The sequence below is a fragment of the Oncorhynchus keta genome, chromosome 19 (genome assembly GCF_023373465.1).
Source record: "Oncorhynchus keta strain PuntledgeMale-10-30-2019 chromosome 19, Oket_V2, whole genome shotgun sequence".
Classification (NCBI taxonomy): Eukaryota; Metazoa; Chordata; class Actinopteri; order Salmoniformes; family Salmonidae; genus Oncorhynchus; species Oncorhynchus keta.
Genome location: NC_068439.1, coordinates 19642994 through 19667813, shown reverse-complemented (window position 1 = coordinate 19667813; position 24820 = coordinate 19642994). Strand labels below are relative to the sequence as shown.

The following is a 24820-nucleotide window of genomic DNA, read 5'->3' as shown; positions in this document are numbered from 1 at the left end:
TCTGAGGTCTTGGCTGATTTCTTTTGATTTTCCCATGATGTCAAGCAAATAGGCACAGAGTTTGAAGGTATCAGAGCAGACCAGCACGCCTTGCCCTTATATACACATACAGAACTAACATCAACATGCATGCGGGTCTTTCCTGGTTGAGGGTTGACGACCTATTCGTTTTGTAGTTACTTAAGAATTCCAGATTGTCTGCATAATCAAATAACATTCAGCTCAGACACCCATACTGTGCATTCAGAAAGTATTCAGACCACTTAACCTTTTCCACATTTTGTTACATTACAGCATTATTCTAAAATTGATTAAATAGTTTTTTCCCCCTCATCAATCTACATACAATACCCCATAATGACAAAGAAAAAAATGGTTTTTAGAAATGTTTGCAAATGTATTAAAAATAAGAAACTGATATCACATTTACATAGGTATTCAGACCCTTTACTCAGTACTTTGTTGAAGCCCCTTTGGCAGTGATCGATCACAGCCTTGTCTTCTTGGGTATGATGCTACAAGCTTGGCACACCTGTATTTGGGGAGTTTCTCCCAGTCTTCTCTTCAGATCTTCTTAAGCCCTGTCAGGTTGGATGGGGAGCGTCGCTGCACAGCTATTTTCAGGTCTCTCCATAGATGTTCGATCGGGTTCAAGTCCGGGCTCTGGCTGGGCCACTTAAAGACCTTGAGACTTGTTCTGAAGCCACGCACAGTATTGGGACGTGAAATCATCTCAAAATTAGTCCACAGTCCAGGTCTGAAAACTTCTGACGACAAAGTTTTATTTTGGAGTGAACCATCATGGTACCTTGCCCAAGGTGTGGGAAGTTGTAGTGGCTTGCCAGTGTCACCACTGCTTGAGGATTCTAGCTGCACTTTGATGGAGGAGGAGGACACCATGTTGTGCTTTTCTGGCTCGGTAGATCTGCAGATTGCTGACTAGCAGGCAGGGCACTGTTTTTTTTAATCCCCTGCAGTTTTGGGAAAAGCTCTAGGATTACATCTGAAGTGGAAGTGTATTGGCTCAAAACCACGCTCCCCCCACACAGCTCACTATCCCTATGCACAAGTCCCTATGCTGCTGAGCGTAGGCATACTGCATCCATCCTCTTAAAATAGATCCACTATGTATCATATGGAGTGATCTGGGATGTCTCTCCATATATCAAACCCTCTGAAGTCTGAGATCCAACCTGCCCTATGGAGGTGTTGAGGAGCCACTTTGATCAGAGAGAAAACACCCAGCTGTGACCTTACCCTGAGCAGGGGTAGAGTCTGTGTGTCCACCTGAGGGGGGCTTGGAAGGGGTCAGGCAGTGCCCCCTGAAGAATCCAAGGAGGTGATTTCTTCTTATCAGACCTACTATAGATCACAGAGCCCCTGCGTCCCCTTTCTCCTGACAATTAGTCCCAGTTGCCTGGCAACGTGGTGTGATATTTCCTACCGTAGCAGGATAGCATCACCATCAAATGGCAGGGCTGGACCATTGATTGTCCGCTTGGATGTGGATCACTAATTTAACACTGTTCATAGGTAGCCACTGGGTTTGGATGGGAAAGGGAGGCAATTTACACTGGAATATTGCATTGTCCTTGCATTTACCCATGATACGCCTCAATAATAGCAACATTCTCATAACATCCCACAGTAAGGGAATGCTTGATGCATCAGTGACTTGTTACGGTGCTATTGGAAAGACGTGGGTGGGGCTGAGATGAAATGGATCTTGCAATCAGCAGTGTGTGTGTGTGTGTGTGTGTGTGAGAAGAAAGGCGTGATGGTTTCAGGATCCTGATCCTATTCCTCTATTAGACTCCCGAGGGGACAGACAGCGATAACACTGACTGGTTGCATCCTATGATGCCATACTGGGCTTGGAAACGGTTTGGAGCTAACTTAATTAAACCAGTCCAATAAAAAAAAAACTTGTTTTCAATGAAAAACGTTTTCCTTCAGTTTGCGCAAATTAGTACACCATGGGTTATATGGGTAGAGGAAACCAGGCCAGGGGTTGTTTTATACTGTACAGGTGACTTTTAAAGTCAATGTGTGAGACATAGTTATGTGACCGTTTTCCCCATGAAACCAGTGTCTGTGTCAATCCGAAAATCATTTTCCAATCTGAAGAATTTCAGGTGGTATTTGAGGAGATTCAGGGCAAGACATTTTTTAGGTGTGTTCAGGAGGACTACAGTTAAGCACATTCAGACAAGGCTGCTAAACTACGCTAATTATTCCAGTGACTGTTGTTGAATGTTAATGTGAGGTGTTTTACCAACCGAGTAAGTCATGGCTGATGAGTATCTTGACGTTAGGGAAGTACTGTAGGAGTGCATCCTAAATACCACCCTATTACCTATGGCTGTGGAAAAGCTACAATACATATTTTTGTTGTGACCCCGGACAAGCACACCTGATTCTACTTGTCATCTAATCATCAAGCCCTTGACAAGTTGAATCAGGTGTGTCTGTCCAGGGGTATAACACAAATGTGTGCTGTTGGGAGGACTGGAGGACTGGAGTTGGGAACCTCTGCTCTATAGAGTACTTTTGACTCGCTAAGTGCTAGTGTTCTCTCTCCAGAATGAGCTTGATGATTCATTTCTACCACACCCAGCAAAAGGTACTAAAACAATAGAAGGTTCTATTATTATTCTGGAATGTTCCTATAACGTTCCCCTCAGGATCTCTGTAAATGTTTGACATTTAACCAACCTCTTTCCTGTAAGTCTTTTATGTTGGTTGCCGTGGGCTCTATGGCATGGCGACGATTAATTTGCACCATGTGGATATTGCAAAATAAAGAACACCACATGGGAAAAAAAGTTGATCCTTTTTTGTGATGTTTGTGTAATACAAACATTAACAGTCATACACATGAACTAGCCAATGTTAATCAAAACCACTACAACTCTAACTCTAGTTTGGGCAATAGCGATCCTTGTTACCCATTAGCATTGGAGCTATGCAACACTAGTGATGCAATGTCATGCTATTTTAGAGACGGGAGGTCACTGAATGATATCGTTCACTCGACTCGCTATTTGTGATCATGAATTTTCTCCTCGAAGGTCTCTGGCAGTCGAGGGGGTCTGGCCTGAACCCTGGCAGCCTGAACCCTGGCGTCGTCTAATTTACAGGTTAGCGGTTAACTCTGAGAGGGGAAAGAGAGACGGCTGTGATGCATAAATTGCTCTGGAACCCTTCGCTCCTGTTAGCTTTTCCACAGCCGTGGTCCGTGTTGCTATGTACCGTTTCCCCTGCAGAAACCCCGGTGTGCGTGGCTCACTGTCGGTAATTTACACCTGCTTGGCAGAGGGAACAGTTCTCTCTCTCACACAATATAATAATAATATAATAATAATATATGCCATTTAGCTGACGCTTTTATCCAAAGCGACTTACAGTCATGTGTGCATACATTCTACGTATGGGTGGTCCCGGGAATCGAACCCACTACCCTGGCGTTACAAGCGCCATGCTCTACCAACTGAGCCACAGAAGGACCACACACACACACACACACGCATGGGCACTTACACGTGCTATGTTTAAAACAAATGGCATCGGGCTTCCGGTGAGAACAAGCTCTGCTGTCTCCAGAACCTTTTCAGAATGCAATGATGAATCTTTAGTCTCTGATGGTGTTGAAAACCACGTCTGTGTCAGGCCGTGAGGTATGTAGCCTCAGAGTCCTGTGCACCACTGGGTTTGACGGGGCATGCCTCTAACGCCAGCCGTAGAGAGTTAAACGATGCTAGAGTCTATGTGGAGGTTGGCCAAATCCTAACTCCACTCATTTGCCCTTTTCTATAGAGTGCTGTTTTTAATTTTTACCTGTTTTGAATGAAGTTGAGAAACCCCAAAAATGCTCAAACTGTCATCATGACTTCTGTATAATATATATACAGTACCAGTCAACAGTTTGAATGCACCTACTCATTCAGGGGTTTTTCTTTATATTTACTATTTGGACTCAGACCATTGCTTGGGTTTCTTGGCCCAAGCAAGTCTCTTCTTATTATTGGTGTCCTTTAGTAGCGGTTTCTTTGCAGACATTCGATAATGAAGGCCTGATTCACACAGTTTCTGAACAGTTGATGTTGAGGTGTGTCTGTTGCTTGAAATCTGTAAAGCATTTATTTGGGCTGCAATTTCTGAGGCTGGTAACTAATGAACTTTCCCTCTGCAGCAGAGGTAACTTTGGGTCTTCCTTTCCTGTGGCGGTCCTCATGAGAGCCAGTTTCATCATAGCACTTGATGGTTTTTGCAACTGCTCATGAAGAAACTTTCAAAGTTCTTGACATTTTCTGGATTGACTGACCTTCATGTCTTAAAGTAATGATGGACTGTCGTTTCTCTTTGCTTATTTGAACTGTTCTTGCAATAATATGGACTTGGTCTTTTACTAAATAGGGCTATCTTCTGTATACCACCCCTACCATGTCACAACACAACTGATTGGCGGGGTGGCAGGCAGGCTAGTGGTTAGAGTGTTGGGCCAGTAATCAAAAGGTTGCTAGATCGAATCCCTGAGCTGACAAGGTAAACATCTGTCGTTCTGCCCCTGAACAAGGTAGTTTACCCACTGTTCCTAGGCCGTCATTGTAAATAAGAATTTATTCTTAACTGACTTGCCTAGTTGAAAAATATATATATTTTTGGGGGCTCAAACGCATAAAAGAGGAAAGAAATGACTCAAATGTACTTTTAACATGGCACACCTGTTAACATTCCAGGTGACTACCTCATGAAGCTGGTTGAGAGAATGCCAAGAGTGTGCAAAGCTGTCATCAAGGCAAAGGGTGGCTACTTTGAAGAATCTCAAATATAAAATATATTTAGTATATCAATTTTTTGGTTACTACATGATTCCATATGTGTAATTTCATGGTTTTGATGTCTGCACTATTGTTCTACAACGTAGAAATTAATAAAAATAAAGAAAAACCCTTGAATGAGTAGGTGTGTCCAAACTTTTGACTGGTACTGTATATAATCGACAATATTTTGATATGCGTCATTAGAACTGCAGTCTCTTCATCCCTCCATCATTTACATAGGACAATGTGTAAAGTATTACTACATTGTGTTGTGCCTGAAAATGTCCCACAAGAGGCGGGTAGTGTTTTGAAGGGCCTGATAAACGTCTGTGTGCAATAGACATACATTTATGGAAATGTCCTTTTTGTTTACGTTCTGTCAGTCAGCCACAGGGAATTCATTGGTGTTAGACATTGTGGTCGTTGGAATGGTTTCAGGCTCATTTCTGAACTGTCGGTGTCTGTGGGTCAGTCACGCACACACACTGTTCTGTCTCTCTGGCTGCAAGACTGTTTGAAGATCAGCGTCTGTCTTGCTTGCATCAGCCGTCCCTCTGTCTGTCTGTCCGTCCGTCCGTCCCTGCCAGCCAGTCCGTCCCTCTCGCTGTCTGTCTGTGTCTGCCAGCCAGTCCGTCCCTCTCGCTGTCTGTCTGTGTCTGCCAGCCAGTCCGTCCCTCTCGCTGTCTGTCTGTGTCTGCCAGCCAGTCCGTCCCTCTCGCTGTCTGTCTGTGTCTGCCAGCCAGTCCGTCCCTCTCGCTGTCTGTCCCTCTCGCTGTCTGTCCCTCTCGCTGTCTGTCCCTCTCGCTGTCTGTCCCTCTCGCTGTCTGTCCCTCTCCCAGCTGTCTGTCCCTCTCGCTGTCTGTCCCTGTCTGCCAGCCAGTCTGTCCCTCTCGCTGCTGTCTGTCCCAGCCAGTCTCCTCTCGCTGTCTGTCCCTCTGCCAGCTGTCTGTCCCTCTCGCTGTCTGTCCCTGTCTGCTGTCCGTCCCTCTCGCTGTCTGTCCGTCTGCCAGTCTGTCCCTCTGTCTGTCTGTCTGTCCGTCTGTCCGTCTGTCCGTCTGTCCGTCTGTCCGTCCGTCCGTCTGTCCTGTGTGTCTGTCCCTCTCGCTCCGTCTGTCTGTCTGTCTCTGTCGCTCCTCGCTCTGTCCTCCCTCTCTGTCCTGTCTGTCTGTCCCTCTCGCTGTCTGTCCTCTCGCTGTCTGTCCCTCTCGCTGTCTGTCCTCTCGCTGCTCTCGCTCCCTCTCGCTGTCTGTCCGCTCTCGCTCCCTCTCGCTGTCTGTCCCTCTCGCTGTCTGTCCTCTCGCTGTCTGTCCCTGTCTCTGTCTGTCCCTCTCGCTGTCTGTCCTGTCTCGCTCCCTCTCGCTGTCTGTCTGTCTGTCCCTCCCTCTCGCTGTCTGTCTGTCTCGCTCTGTCTGTCCCTCTCGCTGTCTGTCTGCTGTCTCTGTCCCTCTCGCTGTCTGTCCTGTGTCTCTGTCCTCCGCTGTCTGTCTGTCCCTCTCGCTGTCTGTCTCCTCTCGCTGTCTGTCTGTCCCTGTCTGTCTCGCTCCCTCTCGCTGTCTGTCTGTCTGTCTCGCTCCCTCTCGCTGTCTGTCTGTCTGTCCGTCCCTCTCGCTGTCTGTCCTGTCTGTCCGCTCCTCTCGCTGTCTGTCTGTCTGTCTCGTCCCTCTCGCTGTCTGTCTGTCTGTCTCGCTCCCTCTCGCTGTCTGTCTGTCTGTCTCGCTCCCCTCTCGCTGTCTGTCTGTCTGTCTCGTCTCCCTCTCGCTGTCTGTCTGTCTCTGCTCTGTCTGTCTGTCTGTCTGTCTGTCCCTCTCGCTGTCTCCTGTGTCTGCCTCCTGTCTGCCTGGTCTGTCTGCCTGTCAGCCTGTCTGCTGTCAGCCTCTCTGCTGTCTGTCTGTCTGCCTCTGGCTGTCTGGCTGTCTGCTGTCTGTCTGCTGTCTGTCCCTCTCGCTGTCTGTCTGTCTCGCTCTGTCCCTCTCGCTGTCTGTCTGTCTGCTCCCTCTCGCTGTCTGTCTGTCTGTCCCTCTCGCTCTGTCCCTCTCGCTGTCTGTCTGTGTCTGCCTCCCTCTGCTGTCTGTCTGTCTCGCTCCTGTCTGTCTGTCTGTCTGTGTCTGTCTGTCTGTCTGTCTCGCTGTCTGTCTGTCTCGCTCCCTCTGTCCCTCGCTGTCTGTCTGTCCCTCTCGCTGTCTCGCTCCCTCTCGCTGTCTCGCTGTCTGTCTCTCTCTCTGTCTCGCTGTCTGTCTGTCTCTCCCTCTCGCTGTCTGTCTCGCTCCCTCTGTCTGTCTCCCTCTCTGCTGTCTGTCTGTCCCTCTCGCTGTCTGTCTCTGCTCCCTCTCGCTGTCTGTCCCTCGCTCCCTGTCCTCCCTCTCGCTGTCTGTCTGTCTCGCTCTCGCTGTCTGTCTGTCTCGCTGTCTGTCTGTCTGTCTCGCTCCGCTCCCTCTCGCTGTCTGTCTGTCTCGCTCTCGCTGTCTGTCTGTCTCGCTCTCGCTCTCGCTGTCCCCTCTCGCTGTCTGTCTGTCTCTCTCGCTCCCCCTCTCGCTGTCTGTCTGTCTCGTCCCTCTCGCTCCCCTCTCTCGCTGTCTGTCTGTCTGTCCGTCCCTCTCGCTCCCTCTCGCTGTCTGTCTGTCCGTCCCTCTCGCTGTCCCGTCCTCTCGCTGTCTGTCTGTCTCGCTCTCTGTCTCCCTCTCGCTGTCTGTCCGTCTCGCTCTCTGTCTCCCTCTCTGCTGTCTGTCTGTCTCGCTGTCTGTCTCCCTCTCGCTGTCTGTCCCTCTCGCTCTCTGTCTGCTCCCTCTGTCTGTCTGTCTGTCTCCAGCTCTCGCTCCCAGTCTCCTGCTGTCTGTCTGTCTCGTCTGTCTGTCTGTCTCTCTGTCTGTCTGTCTGTCTCGTCTGTCTGTCTGTCCTCTCGCTGTCTGTCTGTCTCTGCTCTCCTGTCTCCCTCTCGTCTGTCTGTCTGTCTGTCTGCTGTCTGGCTGTCTCCTGGCTCTGTCTGCTGTCTGTCTGTCTCGCTCTCGCTGTCTGTCCTCTCGCTGTCTGCTGTCTGTCCCTCTCGCTGTCTGTCTCTCCATCTCCCTCTCGCTGTCTGTCTCTCCCGCTGTCTCGCTGTCTGTCTCTCCCTCTCGCTGTCTGTCTGTCTGTGCCTGTCTGCCAGTCCCTCTCGCTGTCTGTCTGTCTGTCTGTCTCGCAGCCTGTCCCTCTCGCTGTCTGTGTCTGTCCAGCCAGTCTCAGCCAGTCCCTCTCGCTGTCTGTCTGTCTGTCTGTGTCTGTCTCGCAGCCAGTCCCTCTCGCTGTCTGTGTGTCTGCCAGCCAGTCCCTCTCCTGTCTGCCTGTCTGCCTGCCAGCCTGCCTGTCCCTCTGCTGTCTGTCTGTCTGTCTGTCTGTCTGCCAGCCAGCCTGTCCCTCTGTCTGTCTGTGTGTCTGCCAGCCTGTCCCTCTCGCTGTCTGCCTGCCAGTCTGTCTGCCAGCCAGCCAGTCCCTCTCGCTGTCTGTGTGTCTGCCAGCCAGTCCCTCTCTCGCTGTCTGCCAGCCAGTCTGTCTGTCCAGCCAGCCAGTCCCTCTCGCTGTCTGTGTGTCTGCCAGCCAGTCCCTCTCGCTGTCTGCCAGCCAGTCTGTCTGTCTGCCAGCCAGTCTGTCTGCCAGCCAGTCTGTCTGTGTCTGCCAGCCAGTCTGTCTGTGTCTGCCAGCCAGTCTGTCTGTCTCTGCCAGCCAGTCTGTCTGTCTCTGCCAGCCAGTCTGTCTGTCTCTGCCAGCCAGTCTGTCTGTCTCTGCCAGTCTGTCTGTCTGTCTCTCTCTCTGTCTGTCCCTCTCGCTGTCTGTCCCTCTCGCTGTCTGTCCCTCTCGCTGTCTGTCCCTCTCGCTGTCTGTCTGTGTCTGCCAGCCAGTCTGTCTCTATCTTGCTGTCTCGCTCTCTGTCTCTCTATCTTGCTGTCTCGCTCTCTGTCTCTATCTTGCTGTCTCGCTCTCTGTCTCTCTATCTTGCTGTCTCGCTCTCTGTCTCTCTATCTTGCTGTCTCGCTCTCTTTTTAAAAATGTGTGTCTCCCGTCTGGTCCACAGCACATCACTCAAGACAGCTACGTCCCCTGCCTGAGCGACCTGTGCAAGGCATTGTGGGAGGTGATGCTCAGCTACCACCGGACCATGCAGTGGCATGAGGAGCAAGACAAGGAGGAGCCCCCACCCACCACAGGTATGCCTGTCACACCAATATCTGTCCCCTCAATATGTCCTGCCTCAGTGGTGGAAAAAGTTCCCACTTGTCATTCTTGAGTAAAGATGCCTTGATAGCAAATGACTCAAGTGAAAGTCACCTAGTAAAATCCTACTTGAGTAAAAGTCTGAAAGTATTTGGTCTTAAATATACTTAAGAATCCAAAGTAAATGAAATTGCTCAAAAATACTTATGAATCAAAAGTAAATGAAATTGTTCAAATATACTTAAGAATAAAAGTAAATGAAATTGCTCAAATATACTTAAGTATCAAAAGTAAAAGTATAAATCATTTCAAATTCCTTATTTTAAGCAAACCAGATGGCACCATTTTCTTTCTTTCTTTATAGATAGCAAGGGGCACTCCAACACTCCAACACATCATTTAGAAACGAAGCATGTGTTTAGTGAGTCCAACAGATCAGAGGCAGTCGGGATGACCAGGGATGTTCTCTGTTTAGTGAGTCCAACAGATCAGAGGCAGCAGAAAATGTATGGAATGAAATGTACATTATTTTCTTTAGGAATGTATAAATAATAAAGTATAGATACCTCCAAAAACGACTTAAGTAGTACTATTTTTACTTAAGTACTTTACACCACTTCCCTTTAATTCAGCAGCCCAAAGCATTGTCCCCTCCCCTTTAATAAAGGCAAGTGACCACTCGAAAGCCCTTATTCATCATCGGTCCTCCAAGGTAACCTCTTATTTCTAAAGCCCTGATTCCTATACCCTACACCTAAAGCGGAAGTGGAGGAGGCTGCTACAGGTACTGTAAGCATGCCCCACCAATACTCTCTCCCCTTCAATGCAGCATAGCACTGTCCCCTCCCCTTTCATTCAGGCAAGCGACCATTAAAACCCTTATTTACCACCCTCTACCTGCTCTAACTTTTATAGCCCTGATTCCCTTATGCTTAATACACCTAAAGCCCCTTGAACATCCCGCATGGCAATAAACCTTTCTTCAGCTGCCCTCAGGTCAATTCACCTTGTATTTCTCCAGGCGTTTACCCCCCCTCGTCCTCTAGAAGTTCTTAGAAACCAGCGGTAGGGCTGCAGTAGTGTTCCCTCCATGCTCCTGGCTCTTTTAATCAGCTGCCCCTAAATAAATGTAAGCTGATTCAGCAAAAACAAAGGGGGAGTTGACTTTCATTGAGGCCCCACAGACTTAAACCCAGAGATTGATGGATTTTAAAGTATTGCATTTGCACTTAATAGAGGTGAGCTACTGCCCCGTTGTCTACCCTGCCCATGTAACAGAAGTCTGTTGTGAATGCGCAGCCCCACATTTGCACAGCCCACATTGGCTTGATAGTATGGCTAATTGAGGTAGATCACCACTGTGTTGATAGTTAAGTGGAATTTATTTTCTCATTTTACTTCAGTGGCTCTCCCTCTCTGGCTGTACATGTGGAATATCATTGAGCCGACCAGGCCTGAAAGCACGTCGCTGGCTAAGTCACTGAGTCTTCTCCAAAGACTTCCAGTCCAAACATTAGAATCTAATGATTCATTCTAATGATTAGTTGAGTCATTTAAAATAATCCCCACGGTAAGCGATGGAGACAAACTGATATTTAACACTGAGTATTAATTTCCATTCCATGATCATGTTCATTTCCGTATAAGCACCAGTTTGATTGACGTTTGTCCATTGTCCTTCAATAGGAAATGACTGATTCCTTTTTCCTAATTACATGAAGACACCCTCATGTCCCTCAGTGGCCCACCCTTCTGTCAGGACTTATTGTATTTGGGATGTTTCAGTACAGCCAAGAGGGATGACACATTGCTTACGTGATAATCAGATTGTATCAAATGTAGTGTTGATCTGCTTTCCTGGGAACCTCTTATTTCCCCCATCACAATTTAAACAAGGTTACCAAGTGCAACACTCTCCAAAGCAGGCCACAGTAATTCTCACAGGCAGTTAGAGATGTTATGATGAGGTAGCTAAGCTACTGGTTGATCTGCTGGAGCAACAGTACTATTCTATAAAAGGCCCAAAGTACTGTCACCACTGTTTGGAGGCTGGTAGGATGTTGTGGATGAATGTGCATGGGTAGCCTCGTAATGGGTAGCCGCGTAATGGGTAGCCGCGTAATGGGTAGCCGCGTAATGGGTAGCCGCGTAATGGGTAGCCGCGTAATGGGTAGCCGCGTAATGGGTAGGCGTGGGGTAGCCTCGAATGGGTAGCCTCGTAATGGGTAGCCGCGTGAATGGGTAGCCGCGTAATGGGTAGCCTCGTAATGGGTAGCCTCGTAATGGGTAGCCTCGTAATGGGTAGCCTCGTAATGGGTAGCCGCGTAATGGGTAGCCTCGTAATGGGTAGCCGCGTAATGGGTAGCCGCGTAATGGGTAGCCGCGTAATGGGTAGCCGCGTAATAGAGCCTGTTTGACAATCAGACTGGTTCAAACATCATGACTGGTTGTGTTTATGCCGCAATAAAAGTTCAAACATTTTTGCAGTTAAATGACAATTCTTTATGACCATGCTCACAGAGATGGTATTGAATTAATAGGGATTCTATATGTAAAAACAAATTCAATCTACTTTCAGCCCTGACTCTATATACAGTTGAAGTCGGAAGTTTGTATACACTTAGGTTGGCGTCATTTGATACTCATTTTTCAACCACTCTACACATTTCTTGTTAACAAACTATAGTTTGGCAAGTCGGTTAGGACATCTACTTTGTGCATGACGCAAGTAATTTTTCCAACAATTATTTACAGACAGATTATTTCAATTATAATTCACTGTGTCACAATTCCAGTGGGTCAGAAGTTAACATACACGAAGTTGACTGTATCTTAAAATAGCTTGGAATATTTCAGAAAATGTCATGGTTTTAGAAGCTTCTGATGGGCTAATTGACATAATTTGAGTCAATTGGATGTGTACCTGTGGTGTATTTCAAGGCCAACCTTCAAACTCAGTGCCTCTGCTTGAAATCATGGGAAAATCAAAAGAAATCAGCCAAGACTTCAGAAAAAAAATTGTCGAGGTCCACAAGTCTGGTTCAACCTTGGGAGCAATTTCCAAATGGTCATCTGTACAAACTAAAGTAAGCAAGTATAAACACCATGGGACCACGCAGCCGCCATACCACTCAGGAAGGATGAACATACTTTGGTGCGAAAAGTGCAAATTAATCCAAGAACAACAGCAAAGGACCTTGTCACCATGTTGGAGGAAATGGGTACAAAATGATCTATATCCACAGTAAAACGAGTCCTATATCGACATAACCTGAAAGGCCGCTCAGCAAGGAAGAAGCCACTGCTCCAAAACCGCCCCAAAAAAGCTAGATTACGGTTTGAGACAACAAAGTCAAGGTATTGGAGTGGCCATCACAAAGCCCTGACCTCAATCCTATAGAAAATGTGTTGACGGATTTGAAAAAGCGTGTGCGAGCAAGGAGGCCTACAAACCTGACTCAGTTACACCAGCTCTGTTAGGAGGAATGGGACAAAATTCACCCAAATTATTGTGGGAAGCTTATGGAAGGCTCCCCGAGACATTTGACCCAAGTTACACAATTTAAAGGCAATGCTACTGAATACTAATTGAGTGTATGTAAACTTCTGACCCACTGGGAATGTGATGAAAGAAATTAAAGCTGAAATAAATCATTCTCTTTACTATTATTCTGACATTTCACATTCTTAAAATAAAGTGGTGATGCTATCTGACCTAAGACAGGGAATTTTTACTATGATTAAATGTCAGGAATTGTGAAGTGCTGAGTTTAAATGTATTTGACTAAGGTGTATGTAAACTTCCGACTTCAACTGTAACTATAAGCCAAAGTTTGAAACCACAGAGGCAGTCCAAGACGGGTTTATGTTGGGATTAACAAGACAACTCCAGTTTGTGTCATCACTAATGTCACATTCCTTAGGTATCCAAGCTTAGTGAACACAACTGGTGGCTCTGTTTCCATAGCGATAAAGTTTCAGGTTTCACGTAGAGTTAATCTCTTTCAGGGGAGTGTTGGTTTCAAGGTAGCTCACTGGAGTCGTTTTCATTTGGTGAATTGTATTTGTTTAACTTTTCAAAGACTAAACAGTAGCTTTGGATCAAATCCAGAATTTGTTCTTTCTCAGTGGGAAGGAGGTTCAATTTCCCCCTTCAGTACATTAGCTTGATTAACAAAATGGACGATGACGAGTAGGACCACAGTGATGCCCTTATCCCCTAAATCGTTGACGACAGTCACAAATGACACGCTATTCCCTGTATAGTGCACTATGTGGTCAAAAGTAGTGCAATATATTGGGAATATGGTACCATTAGAGACGTACCCTTCCAGCTTCCAAACCGAAGATTAACACATCCCGCTGTTCTGCGAGGTGAAAGGACATATTCCATTTAGTTGTAAGGGGGGCAGGGCCATCACATCGAGAGTGGGTGTGATTGGCTTTCATCTACTGTACTGCCCTCTAAGTGAAGGTGACCTCACTCTGCACCAGCTTTACCTTTTTATATGATGTAAAGGGTGTGCGTGTTTAGTCTGTGTGCTTGGTGAGTGTGAGCAAGAGAGAGCGTGTGTGTGTGTTCGGTGTGCTTATAGGTGGGTGTGCATCTCTGTTTGTGTGTGCGTATACCAAAGCCTTAAAAGGAGAGATTTACATGTTGATCTTCATTTGTCAGACTGGCGTTGTGTCCTGGGACCCCACACGTTCTACCCGGTGCCCCGCATGACCGCCAGGCTCCTCTCTGTCATTGGAAAAATAACGAAACGGTCCATAGCTGGCTGCTGCAACACTGCACATGAAGCACAAATGGCACCCTATCCCCTATATAGTGTGCACTACCAGGACCCTGGTCAAAGCAAAGTAACGCACTATATAGGGAATAGGGTGCTATTTGGGATGCAGAGTGAAACACCTACTGAGGGCCACCACAGCTGACGTAGTGAACCTGTCACCATGATGTATCAGTAATTAATGTCACCACTCAATAAAGGGAAGTTGTTTCTGGAATGAATACGGGCGACGGTTCCCTCCCACCTTTCCAAATTGAATTATCAGTCATACATGTAGCTCACCCACTGTGATGTTCAATCAGCTGGGACAGGTCCTCGGTGGTGAGAGGATAAATGGCCGTGGTCGGTGGATCGGTTACAAGCTCACAGCATGGACTGGAGCCCCTCGTATTGACTGTTAGCTTTGGAACTGCCACATTAAACATACAACCAATCCAGGACAGAGGGGGGAAGATGTTGGCCTTGACATTTGCCTTCCCACGTGTACAGCTTCGCCTCAAGATGAATGAAGAAGTAACGTTCATTTTATGTTTGAACAAGTTGAGTTTTTTCACAATCGTTTTGATTGACTTATGATCTCATAGGAGCATGACATTTCTCTTAACATCTCCTGTTATTTAGTGTAATGTCTTGGGTGTGCCAAATTGATATACTACAGTCTAACTTGGACTACTGTCTTTCTTGATTCAGTCCAAGAGAAATGGACACTCCATAGTTAGCTTAACATGACATCATTCATATGTAGCCAGTCCCTTCTGATCATTTAGGCATTTTCATCTACAGTTGAAGTCGGAAGTTTACATACAACTTAGCCAAATACAGTTTTTCACAATTCCTGACATTTAATCCTAGTAAAAATTCCCTGTTTTAGGTAATTTAGGATCACCATTTTCTTTTATGAATGTGAAATGTCAGAATAATAGTAGAGTGACTTATTTCAGCATTTTCTTTCTTTCATCACATTCCCAGAGGACTTTGTTGTCCTTAAGCCATTTTGCCACAACTTTGGAAGTATGCTTGGGGTCATTGTCCATTTGGAAGACTCATTTGGGACCAAGCTTTAACTTCCTGACTGATGTCTGGAGATGTTGCTTCAATATATCCACATTTTCCTGCCCCATTATGCCATCTATTTTGTGAAGTGCACCAGTCCCTCCTGCTGCAAAGCACCCCCATAACATGTTGCTGCCACCCCCGTGCTTCACGGTTGGGATGGTGTTCTTCAGCATGCAAGTCTCCCCCTTTTTCCTCCAAACGTAACGATTGTAATTATGGCCAAACAGTTCTATTTTTGTTTTATCAGACATTCCTCCAAAAGGTATCATCTTTGTCCCAATTTGCAGTTGCAAAACGTAGTCTGGCTTTTTTATGGCGGCTTCCGTGCTGAGCGGCCTTTCAGGTCATGTCAATATAGGACACGTTTTACTGTGGATATAGATACTTTTGTACCTGTTTCTTCCAGAATCTTCACAAGGTCCTTTGTTGTTGTTCTGGGATTGATTTGCACTTTCCGCAAAGAATGTGTTTCCTTCCTGAGAGGTATGACGGCTGCGTGGTCCCATGGTGTTTAGACTTGCATACTATTGTTTGTACAGATGAACGTGGTACCTTCAGGCGTTTTGAAATTGCTCCCAAGGATGAACCAAACTTGTGGAGGTCTACAATTTTTTTTCTAAGGTCTTGGCTGAGTTCTTTTGATTTTCACATGATGTCAAGCATAGAGGCACTGAGTTTGAAGGTAGGCCTTGAAATACATCCACAGGTACACCTCCAATTGACTCAAAAGATGTCAATTAGCCCATCAGAAGCTTCTAAAGCCAGGAGTGGTTGAAAAACAAGTTTTAATGACTCCAACCTAAGTGTATGTAAACTTCCGACTTCAACTGTACATTGTTGCTTGGCTAATTATGTGTGTCTGGGACATTGAATAACGCTGCAATCCCCGTGCGGAAATGGACAATTACTCCTCCCATTGCCTTCCATTGCCGCTGCTACTTACTTCCATCTTTGTTAAGGCAGCTTCTCTCTCCTTCATTTGCCAGGCCTGTCAGCAGGTAAATTGCTTTCCCTGGCCTGTGACCAGCTTGGATTTGTGTTTTCACATTCCAACATCATCTTCACTCGCAAAGATGGTGCAGAAATGCGATTGCCAGGTCAAAAGAGGAAATTACGTAAAGTTATTACTGTCACATTGGTGTTTAGATAACTGTTTGGCCGGCTAGGATTTGAATGGAGACCGTCTGAGTTTCTCAAGGCTCCTTGTCAAAATCTTGTCTCTTTCTATTGCTTTGAGAAACTTCGCCTTGGAGCTATCTGATGTAGGTTTTGAGGCGTTGGCCGGCTGTTTTCTGGCATCCTTCCTTTTCGTCGTCAGAGGAAGGATATCTGTTAACACAATGAAAGCCCTCTGGGTGCTGTTTCATCACACCTCACTCCGCAGATTATTTCCTGTCTGTGGCTTGCCTTGTTCAAGCTAAACTGCTTTCTGGTATTTTCGGAAGAGCATTAGAATGAGTTCAATTACTAGTTCAATTGACATTTTGCTGGTGTTAAACTGAGACCCAGTCTTGATACAAAGTAACCTAGAAATACTCTATTGCACCATTTAAGTCTTTGTCCTTTTATATCATCCTCCTCCTCAGGCTCCTCTTTCCTCCCTCCCTTGTTCCTATTAGTAGCATTAACAGTCCGTGTTCAGCTCCCTCTTTCTTTAGCAGACTGACCTCTCCTCCCCTCCCATCTAATCTCCTCTCCAAGCCAGTCAGATGAGCTAATCTCCCTTCTCTCTCCTTTGTTAAAGAACACTTTCCTCCTCTATTTCCTCTGTGATGTCACAGTGGGCCTGGGCTTTCCTATTCTTTCTTTCCTCCTCTATTTCCTCTGTGATGTCACAGTAGGCCTGGGCTTTCCTATTCTTTCTTTCCTTCCATTTTTCCCCTCTTAAATGTAATGTAAATTGGGGACCCAATTTTTTATTTTATTCAATTCAGTCTGGTATAAGAACGGTAGACTTTATCTGCAAAAGCAGGGTGTCTGCAGAAAGCTTACTATCTTGGCTGTTGATTGGTGCCTTAAAATCTTTGGTGTGATTTACTACCAAATGGGTATACGAACCTATAAGGGCAGGCCGAGCAGATGACCTCATTTCAAGATGGATGCTTCCTACATTCCGGTTAGTGTTGTGAAGCATAAACAAAATAAACATGGAATACAATGATAGACACCGAAAGCCAGAACTCAGATCATAAGGATGTCTTATTTGTCAGCATGTGACCTACCGTTATTGATTACCAGCCCCGAGAGTCTAAATGTTTATTTTCCATACCGTTTTCACCAAACAGCAAACATCTTACGAGGTAAGGTTTGATTTGGTCAGTGTTTGAGCTATAGCAACATGAGGGGTGTCAACTTAACACTTAGGTTGGATGGAACATAACACTGGCAAAAGGCTAGATATCTGATGATGTATGACCTAATGGCAACATTGAATGTCTATCTTTGCGCATCAAAAATATGACGTTGCCTGGTTACGCGCTCTAGGCATCCATTACAGATGGGATTGGCTACTATGACAGTCTTGTAAGCAATGAGATAAGCTTTCCAGGGATATTCAGTTGACCTGGGTGGTACATAGAAAGGCCTAGAACCTTTTATGCGTAATGTGCACTATTTCTGCCTGGCTGAGAGAGGAGATGCACACTACATTACATCGCTTTAATTGAATCTCTTTTAATAAATGGATCGCTGGTCACTTTAATAATGTTTCCATATCTTGCATAACTCATCTCATATGTATATACTGTATTTTATACCATTTATTGCATCTTGCCTATGCTGCGCTGTCATTGCTCATCCATCCATTTATATGTATATATTCTTATTCCTTTACTTAGCTTTGTGTGTATTAGTTAGTTGTTGTGGAATTGTTAGATTACAGCTAATCTCCCTTCTTACTCCTTTGTTAAATAACACTTTCCTCTATTTCCTCTGTGATGTCAGAGTGGGCCTGGGATTTCCTATTCTTTCTTTTCTTCCATTCTTTCTCTCAGGCAGTGACTCATGCAGTCGTTCTTGGCCCAGTCAGGAGAAATAACAGTGCAATTTGTTCACCTCTCTGTGACATGGTTAGGATGCACCGACAGGTCATTCTTAGTCTGCCAGGTGTTTTACATCACAGGAACTTGTAAAACCATTACTAGAGGGACTCAATGAATACAACAAAGAGCTGCTGTTTTTGTGTAAGTTCATGTTTAAGTTGTTATTCAGCACTGTCGACACTTTGGTAAACACTTTTATAAGCCATGAAATGCACTGGAGCTGCAATGAATGACTATAGCGAAGTGTTCCGATAAGCCGCTAATAATAACAACTCAAGCTTCTCTTTTCTTTTATATTGAGGAATATTAAGTTAACTTTATCTGGTCGTTGGATTAACAACATGAATTGTTGCATGAGGGAGAAATAATGCAGTGTGACTCGAGTTAGTGGTGCCTCTAACACTGCGGAGCAGTGCCTTAGACTGCCGCGCCACTCAGGAGGCCCCATATTGTATATCCCTAGCAACTACCATGCAGTTGTCGGGGAGGGGGAGGGGGGTGTAATAGATTTAGAACACTGTCGGGCCATTCAAAGTGACAATTCCAATCAGGCAAACCAAGATGTGACAAATTATGAGATTCACCTTACAAATCAGGAAATGCATTATTTAAAATGAGAAGCTATGATGAGCTGTCATATGTCTGACATCACATGCTCTTTACACTGATTGTGTCTATCTGTATTCATGATCAGTTAGAGAATTGCCTACTTTCATCACCCAGTGCTGGAAATGTGTTATGATAATAACAATAGCAAAATTCACTCTCAGCAGAGCTGTGACAAATCACACCCTCCAAGTGTGTCTCGGGAGTTGGGATATGCCGAAACACATTTCTAATTCACACATGCGTATCAATACACACTTGTACATGTCTGAATTAGGACAAACATAAGTACCCCCCAAATGTTAGTATTCTAATTGAGAGGGCTCTCCAGGGATGGTGCGGTCTGTCCAACGCATCACCTGGGGCAAACTACCTGCCCTCCAGGACAACAACCACCCGAGCCACTGCCTGTTCACCCCGCTATCATCCAGAAGGCAAGGTCAGTACAGGTGCATCAAAGATGGGACCAAGAGACTGAAAAACAGCTTCTATCTCAAGGCCATCAGACTGTTAAACAGCCATCACTAGCTCATGAGGCTGCTACCCTATATACATAGACTTTAATGTTGACATATTTTGCACTACTCATCTCATATGTATGTGCTGTATTCTATTTTACTGTATCTTAGTCTCTGCCGCTCTGACATTGCTCGTCCAAATATTTATATATTCTTAATTCCATTCCTTTACTTAGATTTGTGTGTATTGTTGTGAAATTAATAACATCTGCTAAACACTCGTATGTGACCAATACATTTTGATTTGAGATGAATATGGTCATTAGTATATCTGTAAAATCTAAAGAACAGCTCGAACATCTCATCTGAATTATGAACACTGTCCAAAGAAACTTTCCCGTGTCTGTCTGGCTCTGTTCTGCTCTGTTCTCTTTTCTGCTTCGCTCTGCTTCTGTTATTTTCTGCTCTGTTAGGCTCTGTTCTAATTACTTTCTCCATGCTCCTCTAATTTTGTCAGAGTTTTGGACACCATTTTGGTTGACCTGAATGGGTGGGTGGGTGGAATGTGGGTGTAAAATGTTAACTACATCTTGGGAGATAGTATCTGTATAGTCTTTTGTGTCATTTGGCTGTCTGACTCACTATCACCTCTGAGTTTGACACTTCCAGAACTTCTGTCAGTATGCCTGCAGTGTTGATGCTGCACAGTTTTCCATTAACAATCAGTCAATAGGATATGTGGAGAGTAGGTTTGATATAAACAACCAGTTCACCTAGAAAATTGGAGGACTCTCACTCTTCAGTGTTGTGACTGCAAAATATGAGTTAAATGCATATACGAGTATATTGTATTAAACAGGTCTACAATATAGTTAATATTGTGTATTTGATTGAAATAATTAAAGTATTACTATTGATATAATATATATCAAGGGGATTAAAAGGAGAGTTTCAAATGAATTATTTTCAAATGAAGTCTCCCTTTTTTAAACTTCCCAGTTGGAATGGGTCAGTGCAGATGTCATCTTCTCTCCACACTCTGACAGCAGTTCATGTCAAAAGACTAGTTGTCCAAGTCCTCTGGATGAAGCTCCAGTCTGCACAAAGATGGATAAAAATAGCAATGTTTTGTGGGAAAAGCCCTCACAAGGTGAAACTAGTCACGAATGGGCACCCGTTTATAGTACCTGAGTTCTCCAGTAGCTTGTTTATTTTTTCTGTGATGTCATATTGTTATCTATCATAATCCCTGGATTATATTCCGTAACTGTAACATCCCTGAATATTTACCACTTTCTATAACTAGAGGTTTCAATAGGTAGGGATGTCACTCCAAAAGACCGAGCCTATATGTTTAGTATAGTTTCAACTGCTGTCTTCATCAGTGGAGGCTCCACAGAGGAGGAAGGGGAGGACCGTCCTTTTCAGTAAATTTCATGTAAAAAATAAATAAAATAAAAATGTAACATTAATAAAGGTACAATTTTTAGATGAAACTATACTAAACATATACATCACCAAATAATTTATTTAAACACACTGTTTTGCAATGGTCTACAGTAGCCTCAACAGTCGTCTCAGCTAGTTTCTGTCCTCCTCTGGGTACATTGACTTCAATACAAAACCTAGGAGGCTCATGGTTGTTACCTGCTTCCATAGATGCACACAGTAATTATGACAACTTCCGGAGGACGTCCTCCAACCTGTCAGAGCTCTTGCAGCATGAACTGACATGTTGTCCACCCAATCAAAAGATCAGAGAATGAATATCATACCGAAAGCTACAGCTAGCTAGCACTGCAGTGCATGAAATGTGGTGAGTAGTTGATTCAAATAGAGAAAGCCAATAGTTGAACAGTTTTGAACAAATTAAATTCTTCCAAAATTAAGGAGAAGGAAGAGCGAGAGCTATATTCGGTGAGAGCTATATATATATTTTTTTTAAACTTTAACTTAGATAGAAAATGCAGCCAGACAGTTTTGCCTACTCAACACCCAGCTCAAACAAAGAGGGATGCTATGTTATGTTAGCTAGCTTCTTGATGCACCCATCCCGTTAACGGGACATCTGCTGAATTGCTGAGTGCCAAATCCAAATTAAATTATGAAAAAATATTTAATTTTCATGAAATCACAAGTGCAATATAGCAAAACACAGCTTAGCCTGTTGTTAATCCACCTGGTGTGTCAGATGTCAATAAAGCTTTTCGGCGAAAGCATACCAAGCGTTTATGTAAGGACATCTCTCTCAGTAGACAAAATATTACAAACAGCTAGCAGCCAAGTAGATTGGTCACGAAAGTCAGAAAAGCAATTCAATCGCTTACCTTTGATGATCTTCGGATGTTTGCACTCACAAGACTCCCAGTTACACAATAAATGTTCCTTTTGTTCCATAAAGATAATTGTATTTTATATCCAAAATATCTCCATTTGGTTGACGCGTCATGTTCAGAAATCCACAGGCTCGAGGGGTCACGACATCGCAGACGAAAATTCCAAATAGAATCCGTAAAGTTCGTAGAAACATGTCACATGTTTTTTATAATCAATCCTCAGGTTGTTTTTACAATATATAATTGATAATATTTCAACCGGGACTGTAGCTTCTTCAATAGGAGAGAGAGAGAGAAATGTCTGCTCCAAGCTGTTGTGCATGCAAAACTCTGCTGGCACCCAGCCATCCACTGACTCGATGTGATCGATCTCACTCATTTTTCAAAATAAAAGCCTGAAACTATGTCTAAAGACTGTTCACACCATGTGGAAGCCATAGGAAAATAAATCTGGTTGATATCCCTTTAAATGGAGGCAAGGCATCCAGTGGAACAGAGAGCTTTCAGGAAAAACAACACTTCCAGGTTGGATTTTCCTCAGGTTTTCGCCTGCAATATCAGTTCTGTTATACTCACAGACAATATTTTTGACAGTTTTGGATACTTTAGAGTGTTTTCTATCCCAATCTGACAATTATATGCATATTCTAGCTTCTGGGCCTGAGAAATAGGCAGCAACCTCATGCACCTCATGATTTGTACAGGGAAAATTCAAGTTTCATGCAGTAGCCTAAGCCTATTGATGTTACATTGAGCTGGGTGAATGGAATATCATCATCAAATATGCTGTCATAGAAATAGGTCACGCTGAATCAAAATAATCATCCTCCCTCATCTTAAATGGCACAAACCACCACTGGTCATCATCTAGGTCACATCTTGAGTTTTTCTTCTCTTTTTGATTGAGGTTAATGCAAGTGCTCTCAGAGGATGGAAGTGGTTGAGCGCTCACATCTTATGTGGCTGGTACAAAGAAAGACAAGTGTAGTTTAGCCACTTCAGAGTTACCAAGGTTCAGGTTGATATTAACTTCATGCCGGCAAGGTCTTTTTCTCCTTCGTTTGTCCCGGCTTGCTGTGTCTGATTTGATGTCTGTGTCTGATATGGTGTGTATTGATGTCTGTGTCTGTTATGGTGTGTGTGTCTGGGTGCGCTTTTCCACTGCGGCGGTTCTGTGACGAAATTGCCCTTCAGAGCTGTAGGGTTTAGGAATGACCTCTCTCAGGCCCCTCCAACGAAGTTTGAAGGTCACCTCAAGCTCAACCGCTTTCTTTCAGTGGAATTCAATGTTTATTCTCCAAATACCCCATGTTTTATGGTTCCCCTTGAGATGTACTGTAGCCAGCCAGTGATTTCTACAACCGGTTACCTTCATCCTTCACTGCTTAATGTGCACTCACATCAATACACACCATATTAAACATACAGACATCAATACACACCATATTAAACATACATACATCAATACACACCATATTAAACATACAGACATCAATACACACCATATTAAACATACAGACATCAATACACACCATATTAAACATACAGACATCAATACACATCATATTAGACACAGACATCAATACACATCATATTAGACACGCAGACATCAATACACATCATATTAGACACGCAGACATCAATACACACCATATTAAACATGCAGACATCAATACACATCATATTAGACACAGACATCAATACACATCATATTAGACACGCAGACATCAATACACATCATGTTAGACACAGACATCAATACACATCATATTAGACACAGACATCAATACACATCATATTAGACACGCAGACATCAATACACATCATATTAGACACAGACATCAATACACATCATATTAGACACGCAGACATCAATACACATCATGTTAGACACAGACATCAATACACATCATATTAGACACAGACATCAATACACATCATATTAGACACAGACATCAATACACATCATATTAGACACGCAGACATCAATACACATCATATTAGACACGCAGACATCAATACACATCATGTTCGACACAGACATCAATACACATCATGTTCGACACGCAGACATCAATACACATCATGTTCGACACGCAGACATCAATATACATCATGTTCGACACGCAGACATCAATACACATCATGTTAGACACGCAGACATCAATACACATCATATTAGACACGCAGACATCAATACACATCATATTAGACACGCAGACATCAATACACATCATGTTAGACACGCAGACATCAATACACATCATATTAGACACGCAGACATCAATACACATCATATTAGACACGCAGACATCAATACACATCATATTAGACACGCAGACATCAATACACATCATATTAGACACGCAGACATCAATACACATCATATTAGACACGCAGACATCAATACACATCATATTAGACACGCAGACATCAATACACCATATTAGACATTCAGACATCTGTAGAGGTTGAATAGGCTAGTAATATGGGTTGCAACCATTTTGGCGGATCATTTTAGAGGGTCCAGATTTTCTAGCCCAGCTGATTTGTAGGGATCCAGATTTTGTAGTTCTTTCAGAACATCAGCTGTCTGGATTTGGGTTAAGGAGAAGCGGGGGAGGGGCAAGTTGCTACAGAGGGTACGGAGATGTTGGCAGGGGTTGGGGTAGCCAGGTGGAAAGCATGGCCAGCTGTAGAAAATGCTTATTGAAATGATCGATTATCGTAGATTTATCTGTGGTGACAGTGTTTCCTATCCTCAGTACAGTGGGCAGCTGGGAGGAGGTGCTCTTATTCTCTGGGACTTTAGTGTACCAGAACATTTTGGAATTAGTTCCCACAGGAAGAAAATGTCTGTTTGAAAAAGCCTTAGCTTTCCTAACTGATTGAGTATATTGGTTCCTGACTTCCCTGAAAAGTTGCATATTGCGTGTGCTATTCGATGCTAATGCAGAACGCCACAGGATGTTTTTGTGCTGGTCAAGGGCAGTCAAGTCTTGGGTGAACCAAGGGCTATATCTGTTCTTAGTTCTACATTTTTTGAATGTGGCATGCTTATTTAAGATTGAAAGGAAAGTACTTTTGAAGAGCAACCAGGCAACCAGGCATGTCTATGGTAGAGAAATGAACATTCAGTTCTCTGGCAACAGCTCAGTTGGACATTCCTGCAGTCTGTATGCCAATTGCATGCTCTCTCCACTTGAGACATTTGTGGAACTGAGTTGTGTGACACAACTGCACATTTTAGACTGGCCTTTAATTTCCCCAGCACAAGGTGCACATGTGTAATAATCAGAGTTCAGTAAAGGTGTTTTGCGGAAAAAAATCTTGGCATTATCTCAACCAGCTTCATGAGGTAGTCACCTGGAATGCATTTCAATTTAAAGCTGTGGCTTGTTAAAAGTTAAGTTGTGGAATTTTTTTGCTTCTGAATGTGTTTGAGCTAATCAGTTGTGTTGAGGCAATTTGAACATTTTAAATGTAACCTTTATTTAACTAGTCAGTTAGGAACATTTTATTTTT

The 24820-nt window shown here is 44.2% G+C and overlaps 1 protein-coding gene across 2 annotated transcripts in view; it reads left to right on the top strand.

Annotated features, from left to right (window-relative positions):
* LOC118372792 (syndetin-like) overlaps positions 1 to 24820 on the top strand; it is a 260402-nt gene that overhangs the window by 100152 nt on the left and 135430 nt on the right. The window contains exons 13-14 of one of the 2 annotated variants that reach the window (XM_052469963.1): positions 8869 to 9001; positions 9373 to 9586. In XM_052469963.1, the coding sequence (XP_052325923.1) occupies positions 8869 to 9001; positions 9373 to 9560 (321 nt within the window). In that variant the 3' untranslated portion in view covers positions 9561 to 9586. Of the gene's footprint in view, positions 1 to 8868; positions 9002 to 9372; positions 9587 to 24820 lie in introns of those variants that run through there. The other variant, XM_052469962.1, reaches the window with a different exon arrangement.